The sequence below is a fragment of the Aspergillus oryzae genome, chromosome 3, assembly GCF_000184455.2.
Source record: "Aspergillus oryzae RIB40 DNA, chromosome 3".
In the NCBI taxonomy this organism is placed as follows: domain Eukaryota; kingdom Fungi; phylum Ascomycota; class Eurotiomycetes; order Eurotiales; family Aspergillaceae; genus Aspergillus; species Aspergillus oryzae.
Window position 1 is genome coordinate 2,500,947 of NC_036437.1, and position 26,254 is coordinate 2,527,200.

General features: G+C 49.4%; 10 protein-coding genes across 10 annotated transcripts; 7 read left to right on the top strand and 3 right to left on the bottom strand.

Annotated features, from left to right (window-relative positions):
- Positions 1-151: 151 nt before the first annotated feature.
- Positions 152-2,116, top strand: AO090023000946 (transcription factor domain-containing protein; the record flags this gene model as incomplete). The annotated part of the gene is made up of 4 exons (XM_023235838.1): positions 152-219; positions 306-469; positions 518-1,535; positions 1,591-2,116. The coding sequence occupies 4 exons, from the start codon at positions 152-154 to the stop codon at positions 2,114-2,116; spliced, it is 1,776 nt and encodes a 591-aa protein (XP_023090820.1).
- Positions 2,117-3,366: 1,250 nt separating this feature from the next.
- AO090023000947 (uncharacterized protein) lies at positions 3,367-6,999 on the top strand (the record flags this gene model as incomplete). The annotated part of the gene is made up of 3 exons (XM_023235839.1): positions 3,367-3,393; positions 5,352-5,843; positions 5,908-6,999. The coding sequence occupies 3 exons, from the start codon at positions 3,367-3,369 to the stop codon at positions 6,997-6,999; spliced, it is 1,611 nt and encodes a 536-aa protein (XP_023090821.1).
- Positions 7,000-7,448: 449 nt separating this feature from the next.
- On the top strand, positions 7,449-8,429 carry AO090023000948 (tyrosine-protein phosphatase; the record flags this gene model as incomplete). Its single annotated transcript, XM_001821388.1, has 2 exons — positions 7,449-7,953; positions 8,062-8,429. 2 exons carry the CDS (start codon positions 7,449-7,451, stop codon positions 8,427-8,429), a joined length of 873 nt encoding a protein of 290 aa, XP_001821440.1.
- Positions 8,430-8,795: 366 nt separating this feature from the next.
- AO090023000949 (DUF3632 domain-containing protein) lies at positions 8,796-9,745 on the top strand (the record flags this gene model as incomplete). The annotated part of the gene is made up of 3 exons (XM_023235840.1): positions 8,796-8,970; positions 9,088-9,645; positions 9,696-9,745. 3 exons carry the CDS (start codon positions 8,796-8,798, stop codon positions 9,743-9,745), a joined length of 783 nt encoding a protein of 260 aa, XP_023090822.1.
- Positions 9,746-9,883: 138 nt separating this feature from the next.
- On the bottom strand, positions 9,884-14,364 carry AO090023000950 (putative pH signal transduction protein PalA; the record flags this gene model as incomplete). The annotated part of the gene is made up of 8 exons (XM_023235841.1): positions 9,884-10,196; positions 10,248-10,633; positions 10,680-11,271; positions 11,321-12,215; positions 12,265-12,319; positions 12,387-12,641; positions 13,966-14,039; positions 14,286-14,364. The coding sequence occupies 8 exons, from the start codon at positions 14,362-14,364 to the stop codon at positions 9,884-9,886; spliced, it is 2,649 nt and encodes an 882-aa protein (XP_023090823.1).
- A 2,810-nt stretch (positions 14,365-17,174) lies between these two features.
- On the top strand, positions 17,175-18,610 carry AO090023000951 (putative sterol carrier protein; the record flags this gene model as incomplete). Its single annotated transcript, XM_001821391.3, has 2 exons — positions 17,175-17,668; positions 17,728-18,610. 2 exons carry the CDS (start codon positions 17,175-17,177, stop codon positions 18,608-18,610), a joined length of 1,377 nt encoding a protein of 458 aa, XP_001821443.1.
- A 1,559-nt stretch (positions 18,611-20,169) lies between these two features.
- Positions 20,170-20,784, top strand: AO090023000952 (uncharacterized protein; the record flags this gene model as incomplete). The annotated part of the gene is made up of 2 exons (XM_001821392.3): positions 20,170-20,319; positions 20,371-20,784. 2 exons carry the CDS (start codon positions 20,170-20,172, stop codon positions 20,782-20,784), a joined length of 564 nt encoding a protein of 187 aa, XP_001821444.1.
- A 1,079-nt stretch (positions 20,785-21,863) lies between these two features.
- Positions 21,864-22,252, bottom strand: AO090023000954 (uncharacterized protein; the record flags this gene model as incomplete). The annotated part of the gene is made up of 2 exons (XM_001821393.3): positions 21,864-22,085; positions 22,151-22,252. The coding sequence occupies 2 exons, from the start codon at positions 22,250-22,252 to the stop codon at positions 21,864-21,866; spliced, it is 324 nt and encodes a 107-aa protein (XP_001821445.3).
- Positions 22,253-22,498: 246 nt separating this feature from the next.
- Positions 22,499-24,023, top strand: AO090023000955 (rRNA processing protein gar2; the record flags this gene model as incomplete). Its single annotated transcript, XM_001821394.3, has 3 exons — positions 22,499-22,532; positions 22,603-23,251; positions 23,312-24,023. 3 exons carry the CDS (start codon positions 22,499-22,501, stop codon positions 24,021-24,023), a joined length of 1,395 nt encoding a protein of 464 aa, XP_001821446.1.
- A 1,070-nt stretch (positions 24,024-25,093) lies between these two features.
- AO090023000956 (guided entry of tail-anchored proteins factor 1) lies at positions 25,094-25,888 on the bottom strand (the record flags this gene model as incomplete). The annotated part of the gene is made up of 3 exons (XM_001821395.3): positions 25,094-25,410; positions 25,506-25,692; positions 25,802-25,888. 3 exons carry the CDS (start codon positions 25,886-25,888, stop codon positions 25,094-25,096), a joined length of 591 nt encoding a protein of 196 aa, XP_001821447.1.
- Positions 25,889-26,254: the final 366 nt, after the last annotated feature.

Genomic DNA, 26,254 nt, shown 5'->3' on the forward strand with positions numbered 1-26,254 from the left:
CCTACCAAGTCAATGGAGCAACTTGCGGCACAGGTGAACTTTCACCCTCCACCTCCATCGCACACATTCCCCCCACCTCCGACGCCGCAGCAATCTTCTCAAAGTCACAGGCTACCTGACTCGATGCTGGACGTTTACTTTGCTCGACTTCATGGCAAGCCCTACTTTATCTTGGACGAGTCTGCTACCCGCCAGCTTCATCAGCGAGGACACTTACCCGTATGTTTATCTATGGCTATCCATGCTCTGACGATAAGGTCTGTCACAACTTGTCCGTGCTCTCGAACGTTTCTGACATTGCGCAGATATACCGTTCTCAACCCTTCTCCTCAAGGTCTAGACTATGCTCGTCAGGCTCGACGCTTAGTGGACATTGATGATCCTTCTATTGAGGGGCTGCAGACTCTTCTACTATTATCACAGACCTTTTTCGCTTACGGTTATGGCAGAAAGGCCTACATGGCGTTGAGTAAGCTTCCCCATCCCAGTATACTTGCCCCATAACTAACATGCAAAGGCAATGCTGTTGCTATGGTCTTGGCTTTGGACCTGTATCGTGAACTACCTGCTCAAAGCCCGTCGCGTAGTGCGGAACGTGAGATGAGGCGTCGTCTCTTTTGGACGGCTTATACCATGGATCGCTTTCTTACTTGTGGCTCTAAGCGGCCCTGTCTCCTCGCTGACCATTCCATCGTATTACGGTTACCTTCCGCTGGACCGGAAGCTGGCGAATGGTTTAACCCGGTCGGTCCCAACATCCAGTTCACATCCGACCGTCGCAAGGGCCCAGGAGCCACTGCTCTTTTGGTCGACATCACTCGAATTTTGGGCGTCACCCACCGCTACTTAGCTGCTGGCGGTGTCAAAGGTGACTCGCATTTTCCTTGGCATGCTCTCTCAAACTTGTCCAAGATCCGTCAGGAACTTGACATCTGGGCGGCCGGCACGCAGGACCTATTCGCCTCAATCGAGGCCCTATTTGGTCATCCAGAGAGCACGCTTCTGCTTCTTAGCAAATTGATATATCACCTAGTCCATTGCCTGCTGTATCGACCGTTTCTTCCTATTGACCTCGCTGAGCTCCGCGGGACGGGCCAGCATCAGTCATGGCAGATTGAGGCTACCACGCTTTGTTTCTCGCACGCCAATGCCATCGCCGAGTTGGTTGAGCTGGCGCGCCATGCGCCGCGCATTGAATGGCCGGACTTGATAGCCTACTGTGTTTGCACCGCTGGTACGGTCCACATTCACGGCGTACATTACAATGGCCGCGAGGGTGAAGTATTCGCATCGAGTGCTGACTTCCTTACGCGTGAGATGAACCAGCTAATATGGCTGCGTCATTCCTGCTCGGGAGTTCAGCACCAGCGCGAGATGCTACAAGCCATTTCGGCATGTCACGCAGATCTGGTGCGAACATTAGCTGCGCGACCGGTGCGGTTCGCACCGGTCTTCCATCTGGAGGATTTTTTCGATCGGTATCCAGGATTAGCTGTTGAAGGAGCGCATGTAAGATTAGTGGATATAGATGACCCGTGAGTTCTCTCTGTTGTTAAGGCTTAATGATCTCAACCTAACGGTGATTTAAAGCGCCCGCTTTGACCGCGTGGATGCCCACGACGGGAATAGAGCGATTTATCCGGCGATCCCACCAGCTACGCCAACTCTCCCATCACAAGCCGGCCGAAGCAACTCGATCAGCTTCAACCCACCCCAGCCATCACCCTCACCATGGCTTGGCCCCGACCTGAGTCTTCCAGACGGCAGTCTCGGGTTCTCTCCGTCCGGGGTAAACACCTCCCCAGCCGCATTCCTCTCCGAGCCATTCAACGCACCGACACCACCGTCACAACCGCAATACGCCACCTTCCCCTTTGAAGCATCCGTTCCGGGGACAGCTTTGACGCCGGACGCTCAGTCCCAAGGTAGCGCCTCGGGGGCGGGAGCGGGGCCGGGAGACCAAGGCTCGTCCGAGAAGGACCCATTCCTAAGCTTGTTGGAGCAGCTAGCGGAAAACGAGCACTCGCAAGGGGGTCCGAGCGAGCTGGACTTCTTTCTTGGAGAGAGCTTAGAGGCACCGAGGGACGGATGCCAGGATGAAGTTGTTAATGCTTAGTTTATGATACCCTCTATGTACTATGATATATAATATATATGAATCTATGAATAACGACGGTTCTATGAACGATCTCCGGCCTGGCTGAAGCCATGGGTGATGGGACTCCTAGTAGTAAATGTCATATTATGTCCGAGACAAGTAAGATATCCCCACGGTAAAGGGCTCGTCCCCTCAGCCCCTCGTCACGCTAGGGACTTTACCGAAGAGCTAAAGGGCGAGAAGAAACAGTTGGCAATTCTCCACAAGCGCGATCGAACTAAGCCCACACCCGCAATCATACCATTAACCGATGAGCCAATCGCATGAAAGGACCAAGACACTGGCCCCCGGAGGATATACCTGTTCGGGTCAATTGTCGCCGATCCCGAAGCCCTACCCTGCGGCACCGCGTACCATAGTAGCTTGGTCTATACCTTGGGGTTAGAGTGGTTAGATCCGACGGTCCACATATCCGAGGAACGGATGTGAGGCTATTTTTTGCACACCCGCGGAGTAAGAATGGCCAAAGAATGAACCCTGACTATCTTTCCCCGGGGCTTAGTGTTCCCCCGTTCCCTGTAAGCGATGGTTTGACCCTGTGTTTCTGCAGGTCCCTTGTCTGGTACATTATACCCTCTAGTGTGGGTTTAATTTATGTTCAATGATGATCTCAATTATTGTGAAGGGTATGATAACATGTGAAAGAATCATAGAATCTCTTGTTGAGACTGGTCTAGTATTGACTCTCTTTTACCATAGTCATATTATACTTTCCGAACGCCTAGTCTACGATGATCAGTATATCACACGCACAAACGTGAAACAGAAGAGTAGATACTCGAGAATTAGCCGATGAAAGAAATGTCCAGCGATCCGTCGAGACTGGCTGCACTGATATACCTATCAGGAAAACTTGCATGAGTGAACAGAGTGGTGGATAAACGAAACGAGATAAGGATACCATTGCTATTATATATATAGGGAAGGCTTGTATACTATCATACCTAACAAGTAGCTCTTACCATTCAATCAAAACAAGACTTGGAATCTATATTCTCCAATTAACTAGATATCTTACTATCGCCATCAGGCCTGTAGTCACTTCGCCAAGGAAGGTTACTATGTCATCATCAGTAAAGCATTCAGATTGACTCAAGCTCTACACCCATCGTGAGACTGTAGCCCTAGAGCCTTTGTGCTGACCTTTTCTCCAAAATTTGGTCCCTCACCCATCGGATCTCAAACGCGACTACGTCTGGACGGATGAGATGGACATGAAGACCGCAGTCAGGAAGGTAGGTAAGACGACTGTTGGACGACAATCGGAGTTGCTCAGCCTGTGCACGCTGATCATATTGATCCCAGCGGGCGAGTAGTCTGCGAAAGGCCGCGCGCTGCGCTTCAGTACCGTTGCCCGCCTCCACACCTTTCTCATATATCCGTTGGTAGTCTTGAGAGCCACGACACCGTATAACACTCAGAGGTCTAACTCCTAGTGCTTGGTTCCTATACTGCTCCTTGCTTCCTAGTGTCTTACAGACTTCAATTGCAGCTGCAGATTCAGCCTGTGATGTCGGGAGTCCTCGTGCAATGTCTGCTGCACGAGCCCTCCACTCGTCTCGAGAGAGTTGAGCACTGTCGCGTAACCCCGTGACCTGGCTGAATTTGAGGTCACCCAGTACAGCGTTGATGTCCAGATCTGGATCGTCTAATAGCTCTGCTTGCCTCTCCGTCGATGCATCCGCGAGCACCATTCCGGCTACTTCCTCGGGGTAGAGGTGCAGGTACTCGCGCGCAACAATACCACCATAGGAGTGAGCAACTAAGAGGAGGGGAGGGGTCAGGTCCGCGCTGTGTAGCAATTGATGCAGCTCGGTGGCTGCTGTTGTGGCCGTTGGCTTCATAGGCCCATCTTGACTGCGTCCTAGGCCGGATCGGTCATAAAGGACAACGGGTGCAAATGTACCCACGAGCCTTTCAACCGTGACGTAGGACGAAGCGACATCTCCTGCACCTGCGAGAAAGATAACAAGCGGCTCCCCAGTCCTACGAGCGACCCCGCCTATGGAGAGGAAGAGGCTGTGTGTCCCGATGGAGAACATCGCGCCGCTTTGGCTACCGTGTGTATCGGACGTCATGAGGCAATGGATATCTATAGCATGATCTGGTATTGAACTGGTGGGACTTCGGATCTAACTCGTGGAGTTAGAAGAGGTTCCTGTGTTATGTCCGATGTTGGGATTTAATCGGTCTTTGTTGTACCATATCACGTGGGAGGAGACAATCTCACTGCGTTCATCATTTCTCGACGAAAGATATTCGTCAGTTGCCTCTGGTACCACAGTGATCAACTCTGGTAGAGCAACACTCCTTGTCAAAAATGATTAACATGGTTCCTCGACATCCTTATGAGTTTTCGGAGAGTTACTATGCGGTGCACGAGCTATTACTGGAAGAAGCCAAGCATGAGCATTTAGTGACTTTAGGCTTACCAGTCACACAGGTAGCTGGACATGTGTTTTAAAGATAGGACTCCTCTTTTCTGGTTGTTTACAACCAAACCAGCCAAGCATTGAGGCATGCAGACTGGGCTAATTCATCATAGGTCCTGAAGAATCCTTGAGGCCCATACCGTGTTGAATTGCAACCTGACTCGTCCACTCAGGTAGTAAGAACAGCTGTGTGCATCATCCTTAATGTACAACGCAAGGCAGCTTCATCGAGGCATGGACAGATAAGATAATAACGTTATTATTGGTTAATGAAGCTACTTGTATAACTTAGGAAATCGGGATACAATTGCCTCTTAGAGCACATGTGACCATTGAACCCTTTATTTCCGGGCGAGTGAATCATTTTCCTTGTCTGCATGGCATACTGAGGCAACTGAAGGACTTTTCGTTGAATTTCAATTAATTCACTACCGTGGGAGGCTAAACAAGTGGGATTTCTTTGTATAAGAAAGCCGCTTTCTGGTTAATGAGAGCTACTTCAATATTTTCATCCCATGCGGCTAGCCGATTAATATGTTTCTTGATTCTTAGCCACACAATTCTGTCTTCGATCTGCTACAATGATCATAGATCTTTCTATCTCCGCTCTTACGTTTTTCTTAGTGACGTATCTGCACATCTCCACGGCCTCTTCCCTGCCTGTGGTTGATCTAGGTTATGAGCTCCATCAAGCATTCTCGCTAAATGTAAAGCACAGCTCACCACAAAAACCAAGGCATTAGCGACTGACACTATCCCAGGAGACTACTAAACTCTACAACTTTAGTAACATCAGATACGCAGCTCCACCTCTAGGAAACCTACGGTTTCGAGCCCCGTTGCCGCCTAAGGTGAACCGCACTAAAGTCCAGACAGGGACAGTAGGTAGAATTTGCCCACAAGCTACGCCGATATGGAGCAGATATATTATGCCGCAGTTTTTGACAAGCTACTTCACAAACGCAACGTTTAGCGCTTCCCTCGATGTCTCCTCCTACCCTGTCCCACTCATCCAGGACCCCAGAATCTCGGAAGATTGTCTTTTCCTTGATGTTGTGGTTCCACAGAAAGTATTTGACCGAGCTCAGGGCGAAACCCCGGTACCTAAAGAAAGTTTGGCTCCGGTCATCGTTTATTTCTATGGCGGAGGGTATGTTCTAGGCGATAAGGGTGGTGTTGATCCATCTGGTCTCATTCAACGAAGTCAACAGCAGGGGAAGGACGGGGTCATATATGTGGCTCTGAACTACAGGGTAAGTATCTCAGTCTTTATAGGTGAAAACAAAAGGACACCCTATCGTTGACTACAATTCATAGCTCGGTGCATTTGGCTGGCTTGCTGGTCACACAGTATCCCGCAAAGGAACCCCCAACGCCGCACTTCATGACCAACGACTCGGCTTGACCTGGGTAGCTCAGAATATTCATCTGTTCGGAGGTGATGCCGACCGAGTCACTGTCATGGGCGTATCTGCTGGATCAGGGTCCATCCTTCATCAACTCACTGCGTACAAAGGGCTCCAGGGACCTTCCCTATTCCAACAGGCCATCCTACAAAGCCCCTCCTGGGAGCCGAACTATGACACAGACAAGCAGGAACGGACATTTCGTCAATATCTCAAGCTCCTCAACGTCAGCACCATCGAAGAGGCTCGCCAGTTACCTTCCGAAAAACTCATTGCTGCCAACACCCATCAGGTTTCAAGCTCACCCTACGGAACATTCACTTACGGCCCCGTGGTGGACGGCGTCTTTGTTGCCGGTCTCCCGGGCAAACTTCTGCTGCGCGGGGAGTTCGATCATAGCGTCAGGATATTGAACGGTCATACTTTGAACGAAGCTCTCATGTACACGCCTCCATCCAGTTTTCAAGAACGGGGTTTACTCGCACTCATGGACGAGCATTTCTTTGACCTTTCGGAAGATATGAAAGAGACCATCGTAAATGTTCTATATCCACCCATTCTGGATGGGAAGTACGGGTACCTCGGCTGGGTCGAGCGAGTCTCTTCCGCCCTCTCAGACATATGCTTTCAGTGTAATTCATACCACTTGAATCACGCATACAGTAACAGCACTTACACCTACGTATTCTCCATCCCTCCCGCTATGCACTGGATGGATCATCCCTACTCATTCTACATTAAAGGTGGAAAGCCTTTAGTTGAGAATCCTCTCTTCCAAGTGACAAACGAGACGGTGGCCTTTATCCTGCAAGACTACGTTACAAGTTTTGTTCAAACGGGAAAGCCGACTTCTTCATTAGCCCCGGCCCTCGAGATATGCGGCCCGGAGAGCCGTGTGGTCAGTATAGGATCAAACAATATCACGCGGATGCGTGATCCAGCTTGCAATGCTCGGTGTGTTTACTGGCAAACTGCGTTTGCCTACAGTCGGGACGACTTGTGAGGCGTATTTCGGTTATTGCATGATGGGTAATGGTTTTGAGAGGTTGGATCAACGCAGATTGTATGGCTGTCGAGACTATGAGGAGTTGCTTTTCAGACTGTAGTGTACAGTGCATACGTACTTCGGGAAGAAAATTGTCAACTAATTTAATATGTTGTGCTATCAAAGACTCTCTTCTCTCATTTGACTCATATTCTGCTACGAACCCCCTAAATCCACATGCACCGTTTATATGAACACATCCCAACTCTCGTATCCTAGGCCTCGTATAAAGGCACAGTCATACATGAACAAGACCCGCACTTCCCCATAGATAACTATAAATAGCCTTCGCCGTCCCTGGAAAATCTATATAAAACCCGCGACCACCCATCACATACAGCTACTCAACATATCACCAGCCTTCCCAAACACCATAAATAGAAGAAACCCTAAAACAACAACGCGCAATGGAATCCAACAAAATCCCCAACTACAACCCCCAAGAACACCTTACAACCGACATACGAACCGAAATCCCCGCCGAAACAGTCACCACCATAACATCGCAGGCCCCCTTCGTCACCATCCCGGGACTCTTCAACATCCGCGACCTCAGCAGCGGCAATCTGCGCCCGGGATATGCCTACCGCTCCGGCGTTCTAGCCAACATCTCAGACGAGGGCAAAACATCCCTCCGCAATCTAGGGATATCCACCATCTTCGACCTGCGCAGACCAGATGAACGGACTAAATCACCTAGCCCTGTCATCGAGGGCGTCGAGACCGTCTGGGAACCGTATATCCGCGAGCCGGGTCCGATCAATCCTCTAGACTTCAAGGAAGAGGATCAGGGCGTCTCCGGGTTTCTGAGCATGTTTATGTGTATCATGGAGATCTCGACACCGATCTTTAGGAAGGTCTTTCTGCATATTAGGGATTGTCCGCAGAGACCGTTTCTTTTTCATTGTTCTGGTATGTATTTATGACATTTTGCTTTTATTCTGTGTGTTCATTCTGTTGAATGTACTTATGTATATATATGTATGTGCAAGTACTAATGGCTCGGGTCAATCTATATAGCCGGTAAAGACCGTACCGGCGTCCTAGCGGCTTTAATCCTCTTGCTAGCGGATACGCCCTCCGACGCCATTGTCCATGACTTCGCTCTTAGTCGCGTTGGAATCGAACCCGCTCGAAAAATGCTTATGGCGGCCTTTCCGACCCTCTCCGGCGCTGTGACTCCGGAGAATGCCGGGTGGCTGGAACTGATGAGCGCGCGGGCTCCTGCGATGGTTGCGTTCTTGGAGACGGTTGAGCAGTCTTTCGGGGGCGTGATGGGGTATTTGACGGGCGTGCTGGGGTTCTCGGATGAGGATGTGGAAATTATGCGGGCGAATTTGAAGGGGAACTTGGAATTAACGAACGTTCTACTTCCAGTTGGTGTATGATGGAGATACTAGTGTTCATTTGGATAGATGGGTAATGGGGAGGGACAAGTATGAACCATGGGGAGCTTCATCCTAACAAACCCCCCACCACTATGTATTCAATCGATACTTCCCCAATCAGATATCCTGACCATATCTAAGCTTTGCGACCTTTGATAGGCATAATTCAAGCCATAAACGCTATACAAATTAGGGTCCCGATACCATCACATGACATGACATCATGACCAGTATAGTCATTCCAGCATCATCATACCACCCTCTTATAATCTATGAAGCCAGAGAAAGAAGAAGTAGCATAAATTCATCCGAGTAAAGTACCCTAACACACACGGACAAGTTTCTTCCCGCCTAAATAAACGTACAATGAACACCCTCGACACCCTAGCAACGGACCACGGCTGGGTCCATGGCGCCGTGACCAAACCCTTCACGGCCATCGTCACCCTCTACATGGGCCAGCAATTGGCGCTCGAACTTGCCGTACAGGAGATAGTCAGTGTCATCAATGAGGTATATTACGGGGGTGATAGTGATCTCGGTATCATTTCCCAGAGCCTGTTGTGTCTCTGCGATATATGACACACGGATATAAAACCTCCTTTTTTTTTTTTTTTTTTTTTTTTTTTTTTTGACTAACTGGTTCCTTACTTCAAAGACGAATATCTTAGAGATATATGGAGCACAATAATTCACACATCTCGGAAAATCCCTCGAGAAAAGCCGCACACGCCCCCGGATGTCCCGACAGCTCTCCAGATTCGTCTCGCTGCCCTTCTCCTGACGCTCAAACGCCAGCCGGACCCGGCGCCGATGCCTACAACTCATCTGCAATCGCCTGTTAATGCTCGTCGGGATCTGTCCTGGAGACAGCTGCCGCTGTTCGAAGAGACGGTTTATGAGGCGCTGAAGGATGAGCCCGGGCGACGGGCAAAGTTTACCAAGATCGAGACCGAAGGGTGGGTGAATTTCATGGCGTTTTTGGCGCTAATCACGAAAGAGCGAATCGTGGGGCTAGAAGATATCGGGGTTGTAGTCCTTCGGGAAGCATTGGAGGAGAGACACGATTCTCTTCCTTCGACGGACGGGGCGGATGATAGCAAGATCGATGAGGCAACGCGGTTGAATGTGTTTGTAGCTGCGGCGGCTATTTGGGCGGTTATTATGGGAGAGGAGCTGTGGGAGCGAATGGGGCAAGAGGATGAGTGTCCAGTGGGTTTGTCTCTGGGGCCTGCACCTAAGCAACTTATTGGAACAATTCCTAAGCGGCGTTGGGAAATGTGGATTGCTCGACTTCAATTCCTGAGCCTGCGTGAAGATCTTAAGATATGTACAAGAGAGTTGGCAGCGGAAGCCGCTGCTGTTATGATGCGGGTTCTATAACAACAATCAAGAAAAACAGGTGTAATGTATGATGTACCATGGCTCTATAATTGTGAGTAATGCAGTAAATATTAAGAAAACTTCACTCCCTTGCTTGGATCCCAGGTCCCCTGTGCTCCGAATCGAATCCCCATCTCGGGTGACCACACACCGGGAGCCATTGAGGGTCTTGTGTTGGCTCGTGTTGGTTGGGGTGCTGTTAGTGGCTCATCCCTTGGTGGTTGGTGCTGGACTGGTTGAGGTTGAGGTGGAAGCTGATTCGGTGGCTGAACTGGCTGGGCAGGCTGGACAGGCTGAGCGGGTTGGGTGGGTTGTTGGCTATACTGGCGTAGATGTGGTTGAGAGAGATTGAGCGAGGCCATCGCCGCAACGCTGGTGATGTCCCTACTGGAGTCAGCGCCTTGAAATCAGTTACTGGGCTTTCGAACTACTCACCCTTCTATTTGGCTTGCCTCCATCCTCCGCTGATGTACAAATGCTTTGCAGTCATCCCGGAATCGACCGACGATCTTGGCCAAATCATTGTAGAATTTCCGTCCCACCTCGATGTTCGAGATGATTTCCTTGTATTTCAGATAACCATTTTCCAGCTCTTGCAAAGCCTTCTCCCGCTCCTTGGTTGAAGCATCGCCAGTGTGCGCCCGAGTAAATGCACGGTTAGCCTCCCGCACCTGCGCAGAAATCTGGTCTTGCTCGTGTTGCTCCTGGGTCACCATCTCCAGATCTGTATCGTACAGATGCAGCTGCTCCTCGAACAAATCTTCGAACTGGCTTGCCTGGATCGCCTGCATGGGGAACTCCCGCTCCAAGCGGGCGGCTTCCTTGAGAAGGGCTTTGCCTGAGAGTTGTTAGTGTTGGTCTTCGAACCCAGCCTTGTAACTTACTGATGTCATCCGTTCTGGCTTTGTCCTTCAAAGCCTGCGCTCGGCGTTTCCGTCGGTTCTCCAGCCGACTTACTTCGCTCAAGCAGCCCCGTAGCCGAATAGATTCCCGTTCGACCTCTGGCGGAATTGCCGCTCTCCGGCTGCTAGGGACGTACATCTCCAAATCCCGGTTAGTACCGGTCAAAACTCGGAAGACTGCCTCCGAGTCTCTCAGCTTCTGCTCTACCAGATTATCGCTACTCTGAGCGGAGGAAAAGTAGCCGTCTATCTCTCGAGCAGTAGTGTACAGCTTCGACGCTGCTGCTTCGGAGGGCTCTCTGGCCCACCTGTCAGTTCCGTATTTGCGGCGCGAAGAGTCATCCTCTGCCTTTTCTGCGGCGAGTAGTTCAACACCCTCATTGTATGCAGCTTTGTCATTGGCCTTCACCCTGGCGGTATCCTCGAGTGATCTCCGCAACCGGTTCAACCCATCTTGCTGGCGCATTTCTTCCGCATGGGAGACCAACGTAGGCGGTAATCCAAGAGGCTTTTCCAGAGCCTGCAAGGAGCCCGGAAGATTCAGAGATGATAATAAACTATACCAGTTAGTATCTTGCTCATCATAGCCTAGATTTTAATACTTACTCCCGTAATTTGTCCGTCATGGTCTCCAGCTCCCCGATAATTGTCTCGTTGACAAGCCGATCACGGCGGTCGGAGTAAATACTGGCAGCGATATGAACGGCATATGGCACCAGCTTTGAAAATAACGGCTGCCCTAAAGGTCCGTTGTCTCCCAACATGGAGATAGCATCAGTCACCTGAGATGGCGCCTTCGCTGCGACCATACATGCTCGATCGATGATCTTCAATTCTGACTTTGGAGGGACTGGATTGAGATAGATTACATCGTTGTCTTTCTCGGCGCGCTTTAAGTCCTCCGTCACACGGTTTTTTAATCCTTGCAAGTCCCCTAGCACAGTGCGATTGATCCAACGTGATTCCTTCAAGGCCTCGTTGACACAAACCTCGCTGTCTCGAAGACGAGCCACCTCTTCACCATACTTTCTCTTCTCCAAACAGTCCAAGGACTGGCGATACTGCGCAGCGGCAGCAAAATGATGATGCTTGGCCGTCATATGGTGAATCCATTCAGGACTAATGGCATTCGATTGAACCGCATAGTCACCTCCTTCTGCGTAAAAATCGGAGACCTTGGCCGCCAGCCGAGCAATGGAAGCATCTTTCAGCCCATCCTTGACGGCCTTCTGCCAGAAGCACTCTTGTCCCTGCGCGAGAAGAAGCTGTTCCAGACTCTGTAGTGTCATATCATCCATATCCTCTGGGGGAGAGGCACGAAGATCAGGGAGGATATCCGCTCGGAGATGTGCTAAGACTCCAGCTGCCTGGCAGAGGTAGTTGCATGCCTGTTTGAGTCCATCTGGTGTTGTACGATTCACCGAGAAGGCTAATTGCGAGTATAGTGCTACCAGGTTAAAGAGGATATTGGCAAGTTCAAATCGAATATTGTTCTGCGAGACTTGTATTCGTTAGCAACAATGCTAGTGACCGAATTACTCTTAACATACTCGGTCTTGAGGTATTGAAACCAAACGCAGGGTACCATGGAAACTCGACTCCAATCTGTAGACTCCCGTGTTAATAACGGCTTTGTGGTCAGTTCCCCCACCGCTATGCTACGGTTACTCACATCGACCGGAAACTTTCCACCAAGCCATTTCAACTGCGCGGCATATGTTACCAACCGACTGATCCCACTAACATGTGGCTCCTGGACATGAATCGCTTCGTTACGCAGGCGATCTATGATCAATAGATCATCTGCGAACATATCTGGACGCTGGTCATACTTGGTCGAAATATACTGAGTGATCGCATCTGACAAGGAAACGGTGTGAGAGCGTCGAAAGGGGATCTGAAGGATATTTCTGAACAATAAATTAGCCTAGACAATCAAGATGAAACAGCATATCCTTAGAGACAGCACATACGATGTCATGCTGGGCAACGGTCAAGAGCGCAATGAAGGAGGGATCGTCGCCGGGCAACTTTTGTTGATGTTGTTTGAAAACCCAACCCCACCGGACAACGGATGACGTTGTGTGTTGGCCTGAGGCACCACATAACTTGATATTGTATTTCTATAGATTCACTCCGCACAATAATTTGTGGCTACACGACTTAGTCTAATTAAATAACAGTCAAGTTATTCATTCTGTATTTGCGTGGAGCCTCAGGCTCATGCACATATGTACTCGATAAAATATAAATCATAAAAGCATACTCCGGCAGTCCCCAAGGCCAATGGCCATCTGCGCATCGGCTAATGTCCCAGAAATCGTATCAATCCAATTGATTGATCTTCATCTTTATGTATTCGAAGATACTGAGCAAGATCATATTGTTTACCCCAGTACGGATGAGAATAATCGAAAGTCCTTTATACATACTGGACTTGGCAACCGCAGCCGACGCCTCCCCGACTTCGCTGGATTTTCCGAGCAACACGCTCTGGGCACGGGTCTTTCGAGTATCAAGTGGATAGGTCTATGACGGTTAGTAACCCGCAAAAAGGCATCATTGTTGCGGCACTTACACAAAACCACGGGACAGTGCTGCAAATCGCCCCGGCAATCATGGGGCCGCCGAACGGGGATTTGTCTGGGCCAAGCTCTTTCGATGCGACTTGCTTTACCGTTTCGTAGACACTAAAGTATAAGCCAGACCCTAGAGTATCACGCAGAGCGTGCAGATGAAAGCCGGTGTACAGGCCACGGATTCCGTAACGTTGGACGATCTGCCGAATGGCCTCGATGGTGCCGAGACGGGGCTTGTTACGCAATGAGGGGTCATTGACCGCGTCTGGCGAGGCCTGGGCACGGTTTGACACCAAGACCGAGGTCTGAACGACATTCTTAGCAAGCTCAAAGGGGCCTTTACTCAAGTCAGTGGCTGAAGCTCAGGTAAACAGATGCAATTATTCAGTCGTACATGCAAGCGGGGAAGTGATGAGCCCAGCAATTAGTCCAGCAGTGGTGAACGTCACAAAGGTAGAGACGGTAGGCGTGCTGCCCGGTTGATTGTACATAACCAGAGGAGACTCGCCAGTCATTCTCTCGAAGAAATCTGAGATACGATGTTTGGCAGCGTTATATGTAGAGAAGTTTACAACCCGAACAGCTGTAACACTCGCTAAAGGTGGCAGAGCCCCTGAATGCAGACACGTCAATTGTCGACCATTGCTCATTCCAAGTTCTGCGATGACTTACCGGCAACGTAGCCACGGGGTCCTTCAGTCCGCCACAAGTAGCGGACACACTGAAACACATTTTTAAAGTTGTGGCTAGTGAAGTCAGCACAGGTGTTCCTATTGGGTTTGTTAAGCACTTACGTCTGCATGCGAGTTTTCACATTTTCGAGAGGAGTCTAGGGGCAGCCAATTAGCTTATTTTCTATTCAAACATCCGCTCTAGCCTGAGGCGTACCACAGCAAGAGTCGCGCAGATCGTAGAAGTCGCCGAGGCCACCTGGGTCTTGTAGTTCTTGAGAAATTTGTTACGAGTTGCTTCATCCATAATCCAGGTACTACCAGCCGGCATCATGGCAGGTGAAGGTTGTGAGGGGGACGGAGAAAAGGGCGCATGTTCAGAGTGTTCGTCAAGAGTCATCCCTGGAGGTATCCCATTTGGGGCGAAATGGGAGAGGCCCTGCTTGATTGTAGCTCGTATGTTCAATTCGGTTCAATGTTGTGAAGCAGGCTGGGGAACCCTATGGAACGCAAAGCGGTCTCTCAACGTGCGAGCAGACCGTTCGGCGTCCCACAATTGTCCATGAAGCAGGGGCCTAGACCACCCTTTGTTTCCGAGATTCGATCTGTAGAGAGAGGGTGCGGATACTTCGCGGGGAGGGGGATCGATATCGTTTGTTATATCAGTGAAGGAGAGACGATAGCGGAGGCCAGTAGTAGGGCCGTAGCGACAATGTCGGCGTCTTTCGTGTCTGCGCACCCGACACGGCTACAGTCGGGGTCGAATGGTTTTCTGGACCTAGTGTAGAATACACCAAGGTGCCTTTTCTATCACGTTCAAAAAAAAAAAAAAAAAAAAAGAAAAAGAAAAAAAGAAAAGAAAAGAAAAATAGCAGGAAAAACAGTGCGATTCAGGAGCTACCTATATAGCAGAACCATAATGTCAGCTTCATCGAGCACACTAGGCCTTTTCATTTTTTTTTTCTCTGTTCTTTCTTTCCTTTTCTTCGTCTTGGGACCATTGTGCGAAAAGGAAATGTAAAATCAGAGGAAAACCAAGCTTACCTCCAGGGACGAGACCTCCAACTTTTGTGGGTGTGGAAGAAACCCAATACAGTGAACACACTCGAATGGGATGAATCGAAGAGGGAGTCGAGTTGAGGGAATCACCAGCTGCCCATGATCGTAGTCGGTAGGCACGGACTGTAACTCAGTACAGCTGGTGGTAATTTAGGTAAGTTCCAGCTTCTAAATTACAATTGCAGTGGAAATTCCAGCAGGTATGTGGGTGAGGGCAGTAAATGGTGGACCTTCTTTCTCCCCTTTCAACTGGTCGGTTCGCTCGAACTGGTTTAGATTATCTGTCCAGTGACGTCGTCGTGAGGCATCCAGTACGACCTCCACCATACACACACTTAAACCCACCCTACTTTCCTTAGAGGTCGATCCTCCCATTGCTAGACTCCAGTTAGGGAGGTACTGCTTTAGTACTCAATGAGCGTATGGTAATATTTAAATGTTTACTTTCTCTCTTTCTCGCTCCAATTCCCACCCTCTTCCACGATAATACAGCTAAGTCCCGAGTTCTCAACAATCATTTATCGGAGTTCAAGGTACTGCCCCCCTTTATGGTAGGAACTGACCAGTGCCAGTGGCAAGGGCGTGAAGGCGTATCGGACCAAACCAGTCCGGGCGGTGGTAACACCCGCTCCGTCTACCCCGCCCAACCAACGGGCCCTCTGATTGATTGAGGAATGAAGAGGATGGGTGGACTACTCCGGATTTGGTCTAGGTGAGTGCCAGGGACAAATCATTTAGAATATGACCTAGTCTAGATACTGCCTGAGTTATTGACGGAGTATATAATCCTTTGTTGAATGATAGGTAGACGGCAGCCATCCCTCCCTCCCCCTAGTCATGGAGTAAACCTTCATCCATTACCTATTCTTTTAATCGTGCGTATCTGGAAAAAGCCCCTCGTGATGATGGAGTCAAAAATGAATCCTCGTCCGTGTCCATGACGAATACCACTCGATTCATGAAAACATCAGTTGAGCCAAATTGCCTCATAAAGCAACTGACAATTATCGTTTCAATATCTTCCACCGTCAGGAAACTATGGATCGACGGAGTGTATCGTTGGCCGTACCACGGTTATGTAATGGCCCCGACCATCCTAGTCGAAGAATGGTGTCGTAATAGTAGGTCACTAAGAGCTATGTAGGTAGTCTAAATAATCTGACTCGCAATCAGAGGCGCAAACAGCTGCCCCAACTTTGGTCCTCTTCGGTACATCACCCATGTTTACTGGCCAGAATGTCAGGGCATCATCAACTTGACAAGTGAGCTTTGATCCGGTTTATCAACTAAATTCTATCCCAAGCCACGTAGAATAGTTGATATGCCATGTGATTGGGGACTTTTGGGTGGGAATCGGCTTCGAAGCTCAATCAACTTATACTCGACTGTCTTAAGGTCTGCTGAGTACAGAGGAACTAGATCTAGTTCTTGTTCCACCCCCATTAAACTAGAACAAGTTTCTTGTTCATTTCATGAATGCATTGTGTATAACAAGGCATGAACCTGGTTATATCCCGCGGTACAGAACCCGATATATACTCATTACCCTCTAGGCTAGGTACGGCAGCATACCCAACACCACAACTGGGCCCAACAAGTTATTGATCACCTCGGACTCAATCATATACCTTTTTTTTATGTTTCCACCCCCCTTTTATCAAATCTAGTAGACATTGTCCCTCGATTGATCTGATCGTATAACCCTCGGAACCTCACAGTCGACCTAGGTACAACGCAATCATGTGAGATGGACCAAAAAACAAAAAGAGGCTTGACCATGACTACCCTTGATCTAGACGGCGAGATGATCAGCAAAAAGCAATAGCTGTGGTTTTCTATGCATCGTACAGCAGAAAGACATGAGATATGAAGAGTTGTGCAGGACGTACACAAAGGAACAAAGAATATCCTCGGGACCTCGGTCGGCGGCTCCCCGCAAAAAAGTACCGTGTGGCTTTCTCCGCAGTAAATCATTCTGCAGAGATTCATATGCTTGCTCCTGGACCGATCGTTATATATACTTTAAACCAGAACAATAGTTTCATAGTTCTCCATTTCTAGACAACCTACACTACTTCACAGACTTTACCTTCCTCCCTTTCTTCTTCCTCCCTTATCGATTAGAATATCTGATAACCACCTATCGTCACAATGGGCAAAAAAGCAGCATCTCCCGCCTATGTCCTAGGTGTGGGAATGACCAAGTTCATCAAACCCCGGGGCAAGGTTGACTATCATGAGCTTGGTTTTGAGGCTGGTGTCAAGGCCATGCTGGACGCCCACATCAATTACGACGATGTTGAGCAAGGGATTGCGTGCTACGTCTATGGTGACAGCACCTGCGGCCAGCGTGTGTTTTATCAGTTCGGTCTGACACAGATTCCCATTTACAATGTGAACAACAACTGTTCAACGGGCTCCACTGGCTTGGCGATGGCTCGTACGATGGTTTCTCACGGAGCCGCCGACTGTGTTCTCGTTGTCGGCTTCGAGAAGATGAGTCCTGGAAGCCTTCAGTCGGTTTTCAATGACCGAGAAAACCCCACAGGCTTGTTTGGAATGATGATGGCCGAGACCAGGGGAATCACGAACGCCCCAGGAGCAGCTCAAATGTTTGGCAACGCTGGTCGGGAGTACATGGAAAAGTACGCTCTCCGCGGCCCATCTGTCTGTTTCTACAGAGTCTAACTGACATGGTGTGTAGGTATGGAGCGAAGAACGAAGACTTCGCCGAGATAGGCCGTATCAACCATGAGCATTCCAAGCGCAACCCATACTCGCAGTTTCAGACCGAATACACCCTTGAGCAGGTTCTCAAGGCGCCCATGATTCACGAGCCACTCACCAAGCTTCAGTGCTGCCCGACATCGGATGGTGCTGCTGCCGCTGTTATCGTTTCCCAAGAATTCCTGGATGCTCGGCCGCATCTCAAGGACCAGGCGATCTTGATTGCAGGCCAGCAACTGGCCACCGACAATAGCACCCTATACAACCGAAGCTCAATTGACTTGATGGGTTTCGGAATGGCCCGTAATGCTTGCCGAGCGGCTGCTAAGGAGGCCGGCGTGAATGTAAAGGATATCAAGGTGTGCGAGTTGCACGACTGCTTTTCCGCCAATGAGATGATAACGATCGACGCACTGGAGCTGTGCGAGCCCGGTAAGGCGCACGAGATGGTTCGTCGGGGCGACATTACTTATGGGGGGAAGATGGTTATCAATCCATCGGGAGGCCTCATTTCAAAGGGCCATCCACTGGGCGCGACGGGCATCGCGCAGTGCGCGGAACTGGTGTGGCACCTGCGTGGCTGGGCAAACAACCGGTTGATTGATGGAACGGATGCCGCCCTGCAACACAACCTGGGTCTGGGAGGTGCGGTCGTAGTGACTGTCTACAAGCGAGCGGATGGCAAAGTTGCGACGCTCGTGCCGTCGGACGCTGTTGGAAAGATCAACGGTCTTGGCTACAACCCAGCTGTTGAAGCCAAGGGCTTCACAGCTGAACAGGCAAAGACGGTTTTGAGTAAGAACCACAGCAGTGAGTGGGCACTATCCGACACCCAGGACAGGGTTCTCGCTCGTTTCTAGAGCAAGGTCAGTGTGGAGTGCAAAAGACGATGGTAGCCTTGTCACGGCTCTGCTACTGCCTTTGCACTACCATCTTGGCTTTGTACATTGTTTATACATAGAATGACGAACTACGGAGTAATAAGTTATTCAAGGAACCGGAATATCGTACAGCCGTACTACTGCTAGTTGTTAGTTGTAGATTACATAACCCATCCCACAAGCTCCACCGAATAAATTTCCGCGTTTGTTTCCCACCGGCTTTTCCTTTCTTCAACATATTTCAGGTCTCCGACATACCCTTGTTGATGGAGGTTTTGGCCTTCAAAGCTCCCGTTCCGTCTGCAAATTTTAGACCGAGACCGAGAGCGATAAATCTGTGCTCGTTCTAATCCCATCACCTGCCAGCCGGTTTAACCGGTTCGACTCCGGGGTTGTTTGGGTTCGCTTTGAGCATACATCCCTTTCTGAGGGATTTTGATTGAGGACGCATGCCAGTCCTTTCGTATTTAGTTGAGCGATCAACCATCTCAGCCTTGAGAGAAGGGTGACTGCTTTTTTTTTTCTTATAGCCCAGGAGAGAAGATGATCTTTCCCTTGCTCAACCGAAGCTGCTCACAGACTAACAAACAGGTCAATATACTCTCGTAAACTCGCACAGAAAAAGACAAAAAATTCAAACAAGGCATATTCGAAGTCTCGTCCGTCACTGCTCTATGATATTCGAGGTCAAAACCGTGCCGAAAACGACTCGTGGACTATGTCCACTTCTAAACGCTCCCTCGTGTTGCGTCCACCTATGTTTCAAATGGGGTGGTACGTGTCAAAGTAGGGAGATACATTCCGAATTGTGTCACTCTCTGTAGTTTTCTGGAATGTGCGTTGTGTAGTCAAGATTTTCAAAGTATGTCGCCTTGGGAATTTGTGGCGTGTTTGCAAAGCCAAGGCGCCGGGAAGGGCTTCCACGGTCTCCTGCGGATGGCTTATCGCGGCAGGCTTCGACACAAAGACGGTAGAGCTTAATCGGATGATCCCAAGGAGTATGTCGATCAGACCAGTTAGTTATGTTGCCCAGCCAAGGGCGGGCTGCAATATCTGGAAAGATCTTCTTCTCATCCTAGGATGGGGAATGTGTCTGGCAAGATTATCCTACACTGGTTGAGGCACTCCTTCCAATCAAATGAGGGAATAACGACAGGAGTCCATACCGTGAATTCGACATACTGTTTACTCCCTTGCTTCCTTGCAGTTGCCATCGTACACAGTATGGTGCTTGAAGTTTGTCAGGAGAAGACCATACGCAAATCTCATTGCGCGAGCCAGCACCTTGCGAGCTCTGGGAAATACCTGGTTGCCACCCTTGGGTATGTGTGTATGTGTGTCCTCGTGTGTTTACCGTTTTGACAATCTGTCTCCCCTATAAATGATGGGTTTATTCTGCACGAGGTAGTGAACCGTTCCTTCTAGAGCACGTTCCCTCAGAAAGTTGTATGCAAATAGTTTGGCTATCTCTATAGGCCTGTCCATTCCTTTCAATTGATATCTTTCTCGTTGCAATCTCAGCTCACACACCTGTCAAAATGGCTCGTACCACGCTCTCTTTCTATGCCGTTTGCTTCATCCTAGCCCTCACGGGCTCTGCTTTGCCTGCCAAGCGCGCCGACCCTTCCTCGTCTGCCAGTGCGGTTGCCCCCAGCGGCATGACGAATTTTGCCTACGATGCTGTGAAGGTGAGCTATACGCTGAATACGCCTGCTGGGCCGGTGATTGATAGGACTCAGTCCGCCACCCACATGGCGCAGGACATCAACAAAGAATTCTATGACGATGATGAGACTGCGAAGCCCACGCCCATCGATATTCCCCCTGTTCATCCCACGCCTTCCAGCAGTGGGCCAGCAACAAAGTCTCTAAAGGACGTTTACAAAGAGCAAGCTGCACAGAAAGTGCATGATCTCGAGGAGCCCTCACCCTCGCCTACGCCGAAAACCGACACCAAGGCTGAGGAGCCTCAAACGGAGCCTTCAACGGAAGAGCGACAGCAAAGCGAGCCTGCTCCTACTCCTACTCGCACGGAGCAGCAGCCCGCCAGCAGCTCCTCCGTAGCTCCAGCCGCTTCTAGCTCTCCTGTTGAGAAACCCGACCCTATCGGTGATCTCCCCATTATCGGCAGTCTCCTGAAGGGAGTGCTGTAAATTTTGTACCGGGAGGACTATATTGAGTCACGGGTTGTTGGGGCAAGTTAGAAGTCATGTTTCTGAACATCTTATCTATACATCTCAATCAAATTATTAGCCATCGTTTTCCATTTGACTAATTGGACTTTGCTTGGTGCATAGAGGCGCCATGAGACCCCGTGTGAAGAAAAGCTGACCAATCTAATATGTGCTCCAGTCCCTATTGGAGCAAATGATTCGTGTAGCAAGATATTTGAGTAAGTTAATACACTGTGTGATCAATGTGTAGGTGCATTTCTTGTCTGCAAGAGGTTATCTTGAAATTCTGCTATAACCCTCAGATGCCGAGTTAGGGCTTAGATGCGAGGAATCATCGCCTTGAACATCAGCTCATAGACGGTCGGCTAGGCATGAAGACTGGGTTCATGGTTCTAAAGTCTTGTGCATACGGCTGGCCTCCAGCATAAGTAAAGATTATCGTACATAGTTGCTGCCAATAACTGCCTAAACCGAGCAGACCACGTATATAGGACCCTGGCATACACGTATGATCCATCACTTACACATCTGGGTATCCTCCAATAATGAATAATAGACCTCTAGTATTGCGAGTCCAGCGCGCGTTGATGACCCTGTCTATTCTTTAACCCGGTAGCTCACCCAGGAGTATTGCCAACTGACATACACAGACCGCGGCATCTAGAAGACCTGCCTGCGAGGATAACAGTTGGATGTAGTAGCGTTTTATATCACCCTTGTATTGATAGTGAGGTAGTGATTGCCCATCACTTGCAGCGAGAGATGGGTCATGAACTCTTATTTTGGTTTGCTCTCTGCTGCCCTTCGTAAAGACCAGTGTAATACCCTGCAAAGTACCAGGACATCATAAGGTTCTTCAGTCCTTCATCTTGGACTAAGCCATGCACAAAATCAGCTTATATGGCGGCATATGGATGCAGAATCTCTCACCTTGCGATAACATTGCCTGAGGCATGGCGGCTCCCAAAAGATTGGGCCCATCCGTGGTATTCGTTCCTTGAACAGAGACTTCTGGGCTGCCTGCTTTCTGAGTCAAAAATTAGTTGCCTTGTCATAAATCAAGTACAGCTAAAACCGCATACTTGCGAGACATCCGTTTGTGGAATGTGCTGAGCCTCAGCGGATGCCGCTACTGAATCGATTGCCGGCTCGTCAACATCGGCCTCCATGTGGTCAACTTCTTGACCATCCTCCTGGATTATCTGTTCATTTTCAGCGCCTTGAGCATCCCTCAATACATCCTCGACATTCTCCCCTTTGGCGTGGATGCTATGGTAGAGCTATTCGGTGGTGTGTTAGAAATGCATATCACGTGCGCCGGGGTTTCAGAGGGAGCAGAAGGTACCTTGTATTCTTCTACTGCTTCGTCCCAACTCTGTACGAGCGCAGAGTCATCCCAGATTTCTTCTTGTGTCAGTGCCTTTGTCGCATTCTTGTTCTTCCCCATGGTATCTACTTCACCTTAGATAGAAAAAGGGGAAAGAAGGGCAGTTTTCTTGAGGACGATTTGTTGTGGTGCCAGTGAAAGGTAAATCGATAAGAACTAAGACTTGAGACGGAAGCTCACCGCTTGGCGTTCCATCGGAAGAAAGAAAAAATACGTGCAAAAAAAAAGTTTCCGCACCCTCTTCCTATCAACAGGTTTGGATTGTAGCGCTCAACCACAGCCTACAATTTATTAATCCACGCCATAATGGCCCCAGATAAGAAGGATAAGAAGCGCAAGGGTATGTTGCCCTTCCATTTCGCTAAGACATCTCAGGTCGGCTACCGTACCACTTACTGACAATGTCACAGCTGCCGCCGCTACTGCCGCCGCCGATTCTCCCGCAAAGAAGACCAAGAAGGTTGAGGCCAAGCCCACCGAATCCACAAATGCAAGCCCCAAGCCTATTCTGAAGAAGAACAAGGAAAATGATGCGGAGAAGCCTGCTGCAAAGTTGAAGGTCAATGGCGAACCGACAAGGCAGGTCAAGCCTCGCAAGCGCGCTGCCGATTTCCTCAGCGACAACGAGGACAGCGAGTCGGAGGATGCCCCTAAGACCAAGATCGAGACAGAGAAGAAGTTGAGCAACAAGAAAACTAAGAAGGCGGATGGTACAGCAGCCCCCGCTCCCAAGGAGAACACTACCAAGGCCAAAGCAAGCACCAAGGCCAAGAAACCAGAGCCTGTCGCAGAAGAGTCTGACGATGGGGAGATGGATGATGAAGAGTCTGCCGCATCTGGCGCTAGCGCAAGTGAAGATGAGGAAGAGGATGACCGGACAGCCGCGCTCATTAGGGGCTTCGAGAGCAGCGGGGATGAGGACGAGTCCGGGGATGAAGGATTTAACCCCGACCAACCCGTTCCTAAGATCCCTGATTCTAAAAAGGCCAAGAGAAAGATCTTGAAGAAACAGAAGGAAAACAAACAAGAGGCAGAGGAGCCAGGTACTGTATACGTCGGGTGAGTGTTCCGGGCCTTACTCGTTTATTGATGAATTAGGTCTAACCAGCCACTTTACAGACGTATTCCGCACGGTTTCTACGAACATCAGATGAAGGCTTACTTCTCGCAATTCGGCGAAATCTCTCGTCTGCGTCTTTCTCGGAATCGCATTACCGGCCGCTCGAAGCATTACGCTTTCATTGAGTTCACCTCCACCTCTGTGGCGAAGATTGTCGCTGGGACCATGGATAACTATCTGATGTATGGTCATATCCTGAAGTGCAAATACGTGCCCCAGGAACAATTGCATCCAGAGCTCTGGAAGGGCGCCAATAGACGGTTTAAGCGGACCCCCTGGAACCGAATTGAGAAGAAGCGACTCGACAAGGCCAAAACAAGAGAGCAGTGGTCGGAGCGCATCGATCGCGAACAGAAGAGACGACTCGCCAAGGCTGAGAAACTCAAGGCTCTGGGCTACGAGCTCGAATTACCTCAGTTGAAGAGTGTCGACGAGGTCCCTATTCAACAGGAAGAGAATAAGACGATTGAGGCGTCGGAGACAGTATTCGACGAACCTGTCAAGGCTATTGAAGCGCCAAAGGAGGAGAAAAAGGTTGCTGATGATACCCCAAAGAAAGCTAAGAAGGACAAGAAGAAGGGCGCACAATCAACCGACCAGGAGACACCAAAGGAGCAACCCAAGAAGGAGATCCCTGCAGCAACTGCTTCGCCTGCCACCAAGGCTGGAGCAAAGGCTAAGAAGGCGAAAAAGACCAAGGCCAAGGCGTAAATTCCAGTTTAAAATTCTCTGTAACTTTCATAGCATAGATTATGTTTTCTCTATTGCCTTGGGACAAAAAGCGGCTGTATGTTTTATATTCCTAGTCTAAGTCTTAAGTCACATTAGTTGAAAATTCCCATTATCGAAAGAAAAATGGTGATATCTTCCAGCAGCGCTTCTTTCTCTCTCTTACAGTCCGACACACAAATTCCGGCACAATGTAAAGGCCATGATTGGCTGTTCAGGATACGTAACACGTGATTACACTAGCCCACAGAGGCTTAGTGGAACCACTACCATCAGCCGAAAGACTAGAAAAAAAGCGCCAGCGGAACTTTTCGCTCTCGAATTCTTCCTCTCTCTCCAACTTCTCGCTCAAAGGATCGCATTCAAAGCTCACACACAGAATATTCCTAACGGGATATTCTCCTCTTCTCAAGAGAGGTAATGGCTTTGGGAGAAAGTCCCCGGACATCCTGACCTTCTTATCGGTCAGGCATTGCGGAAACGCGCCGCCATAGAAGCAATTCGATAGCGGCTGACTGCCCTATTCCCTCCCAGTGTCCTGTTTGTATCCGACGCCTTCAAGGTGGAAACAATGGTGGTATAACTGGGTGCTGGAGAGGGGTTTATCTGGGTTGCTATTCGTCGTGTTTGGATAGTCATGCGATTGCTTGGTTCCCTTGCAGGAACTGGGTAACTCAATGGGGCTCATTCTTGAGGCGAGAAGTTCACTTCTTTTATCTTCCAGAGTCTGTAGCTTATGGTAAAGCGGTGCATCGTGTTGGCTTCACACGGAGTCGAGCACAGAAGCCCTGTCGCAGGGGCCGGACTCCCTTGTTTACATCTTGTTTCGCTGTTTCTTTCACTGTTCGCATGATGATATACCAATCATAGAGTCAAGCCCTGAAATCCCTACTACGGTAAGGGGTTGTTGACGATAAACGATTGTTTTCATATCTGAAGAACATCATTCTTGTACACTATTAGAGAGATATCTTCTTATTCTAACAGAATAAACTCTTGGTTTTCTTTTACATTCTCATGCAACCCATAATATGTAACATGGCAACCGTCAATCATTGCGTCTTTTGAGCCGTAGCAACCGGAGTAGGTCGTGCTGTTTGCAGAAACATCGAAGTGACCATCTCCGCCGTAACCGAAACCGCCGTCGCGCACACGCTGTTCCAAACATGAACGCTCACCGATCCCATAGGAGCTCGGGGGAATGACAGAATCCATTGCACGTAGTAAGGGATCCACGCTTCAGGTAACGCAAAAACGGGCGTCTTCGAGTACCAGAATTGAAGGAAGATTTTCAACCCGTTCGTGCTAAGCCACCGGGCGATCTTGACGCTCCAATCGAAGGAGCTCTTCTGTGCCGTGAGCGTTTTATCTGTAGGTGTGGTATATTGAATTAGCCTCAGCACTAGTTATGGAGGTGTGGCTCAAAGAGAATGTAAACAAGAGGGCTGGAGGCACGTCACATACTCAGCTGTTCGTATTCATCCATGGTTTTATCATGTCGACGCCTAAGCTTAGCCCACTTTGCGAATTCATCCTGAGAGCTGGTGTTGTTCATGTCTCGTTTCAGCTCGAGGGCTTCGCGCTTCAACCGGCTCTGTTCCCGCGCATTCTTCGAAGTTGATGTGGGTAATTTCAGGTAGAGGAGCCATAGCTAAAGGAGAAAAGCCTAGTCAGTCAAGGAACAGCTGATCAAGGTGGCAGTTAAAGTGGTTTGGACCGTGTGACTGGGTGTAGCTTGATCAGGAAACGTTAGGACGTACCAGGCTGTCAATCGTGCTTGCGCCAGCAGTATTCACCACATAAATGGCAACATGAAGAAAAAAGATCGTCCAGATCAAGGATAGCATCGTGAAGCGTGTAGTTTAGGTTGTGGTAGAGAAGTATGACTGACAGAAGGAACTGACTGCACAGCTACTTTTTTGGTTTGTGGGAGACCACAGCACCCACCTGCGCTGGAGAGATAATCAGACCTGCTCCGTGCGATCTTAAAATGACGAAAACCCCAATTGACGGGTTGAGGTCAGGAGACAAGTGGAAGAAGAGTAAAAAGGAGAAACTGGACACTCAGTCGGAGAGGTCGTGGAACAATGAACTCTCGTAACTTGGATGACGTTGTCATGTTGGCCTCTCTCTCGTTTCTGCCCCATTTAATCCGTCGGCGGCGTTTCTGCCCGCCTTTCAACACAGCATCTAATTGTACCCACCTGAAACTA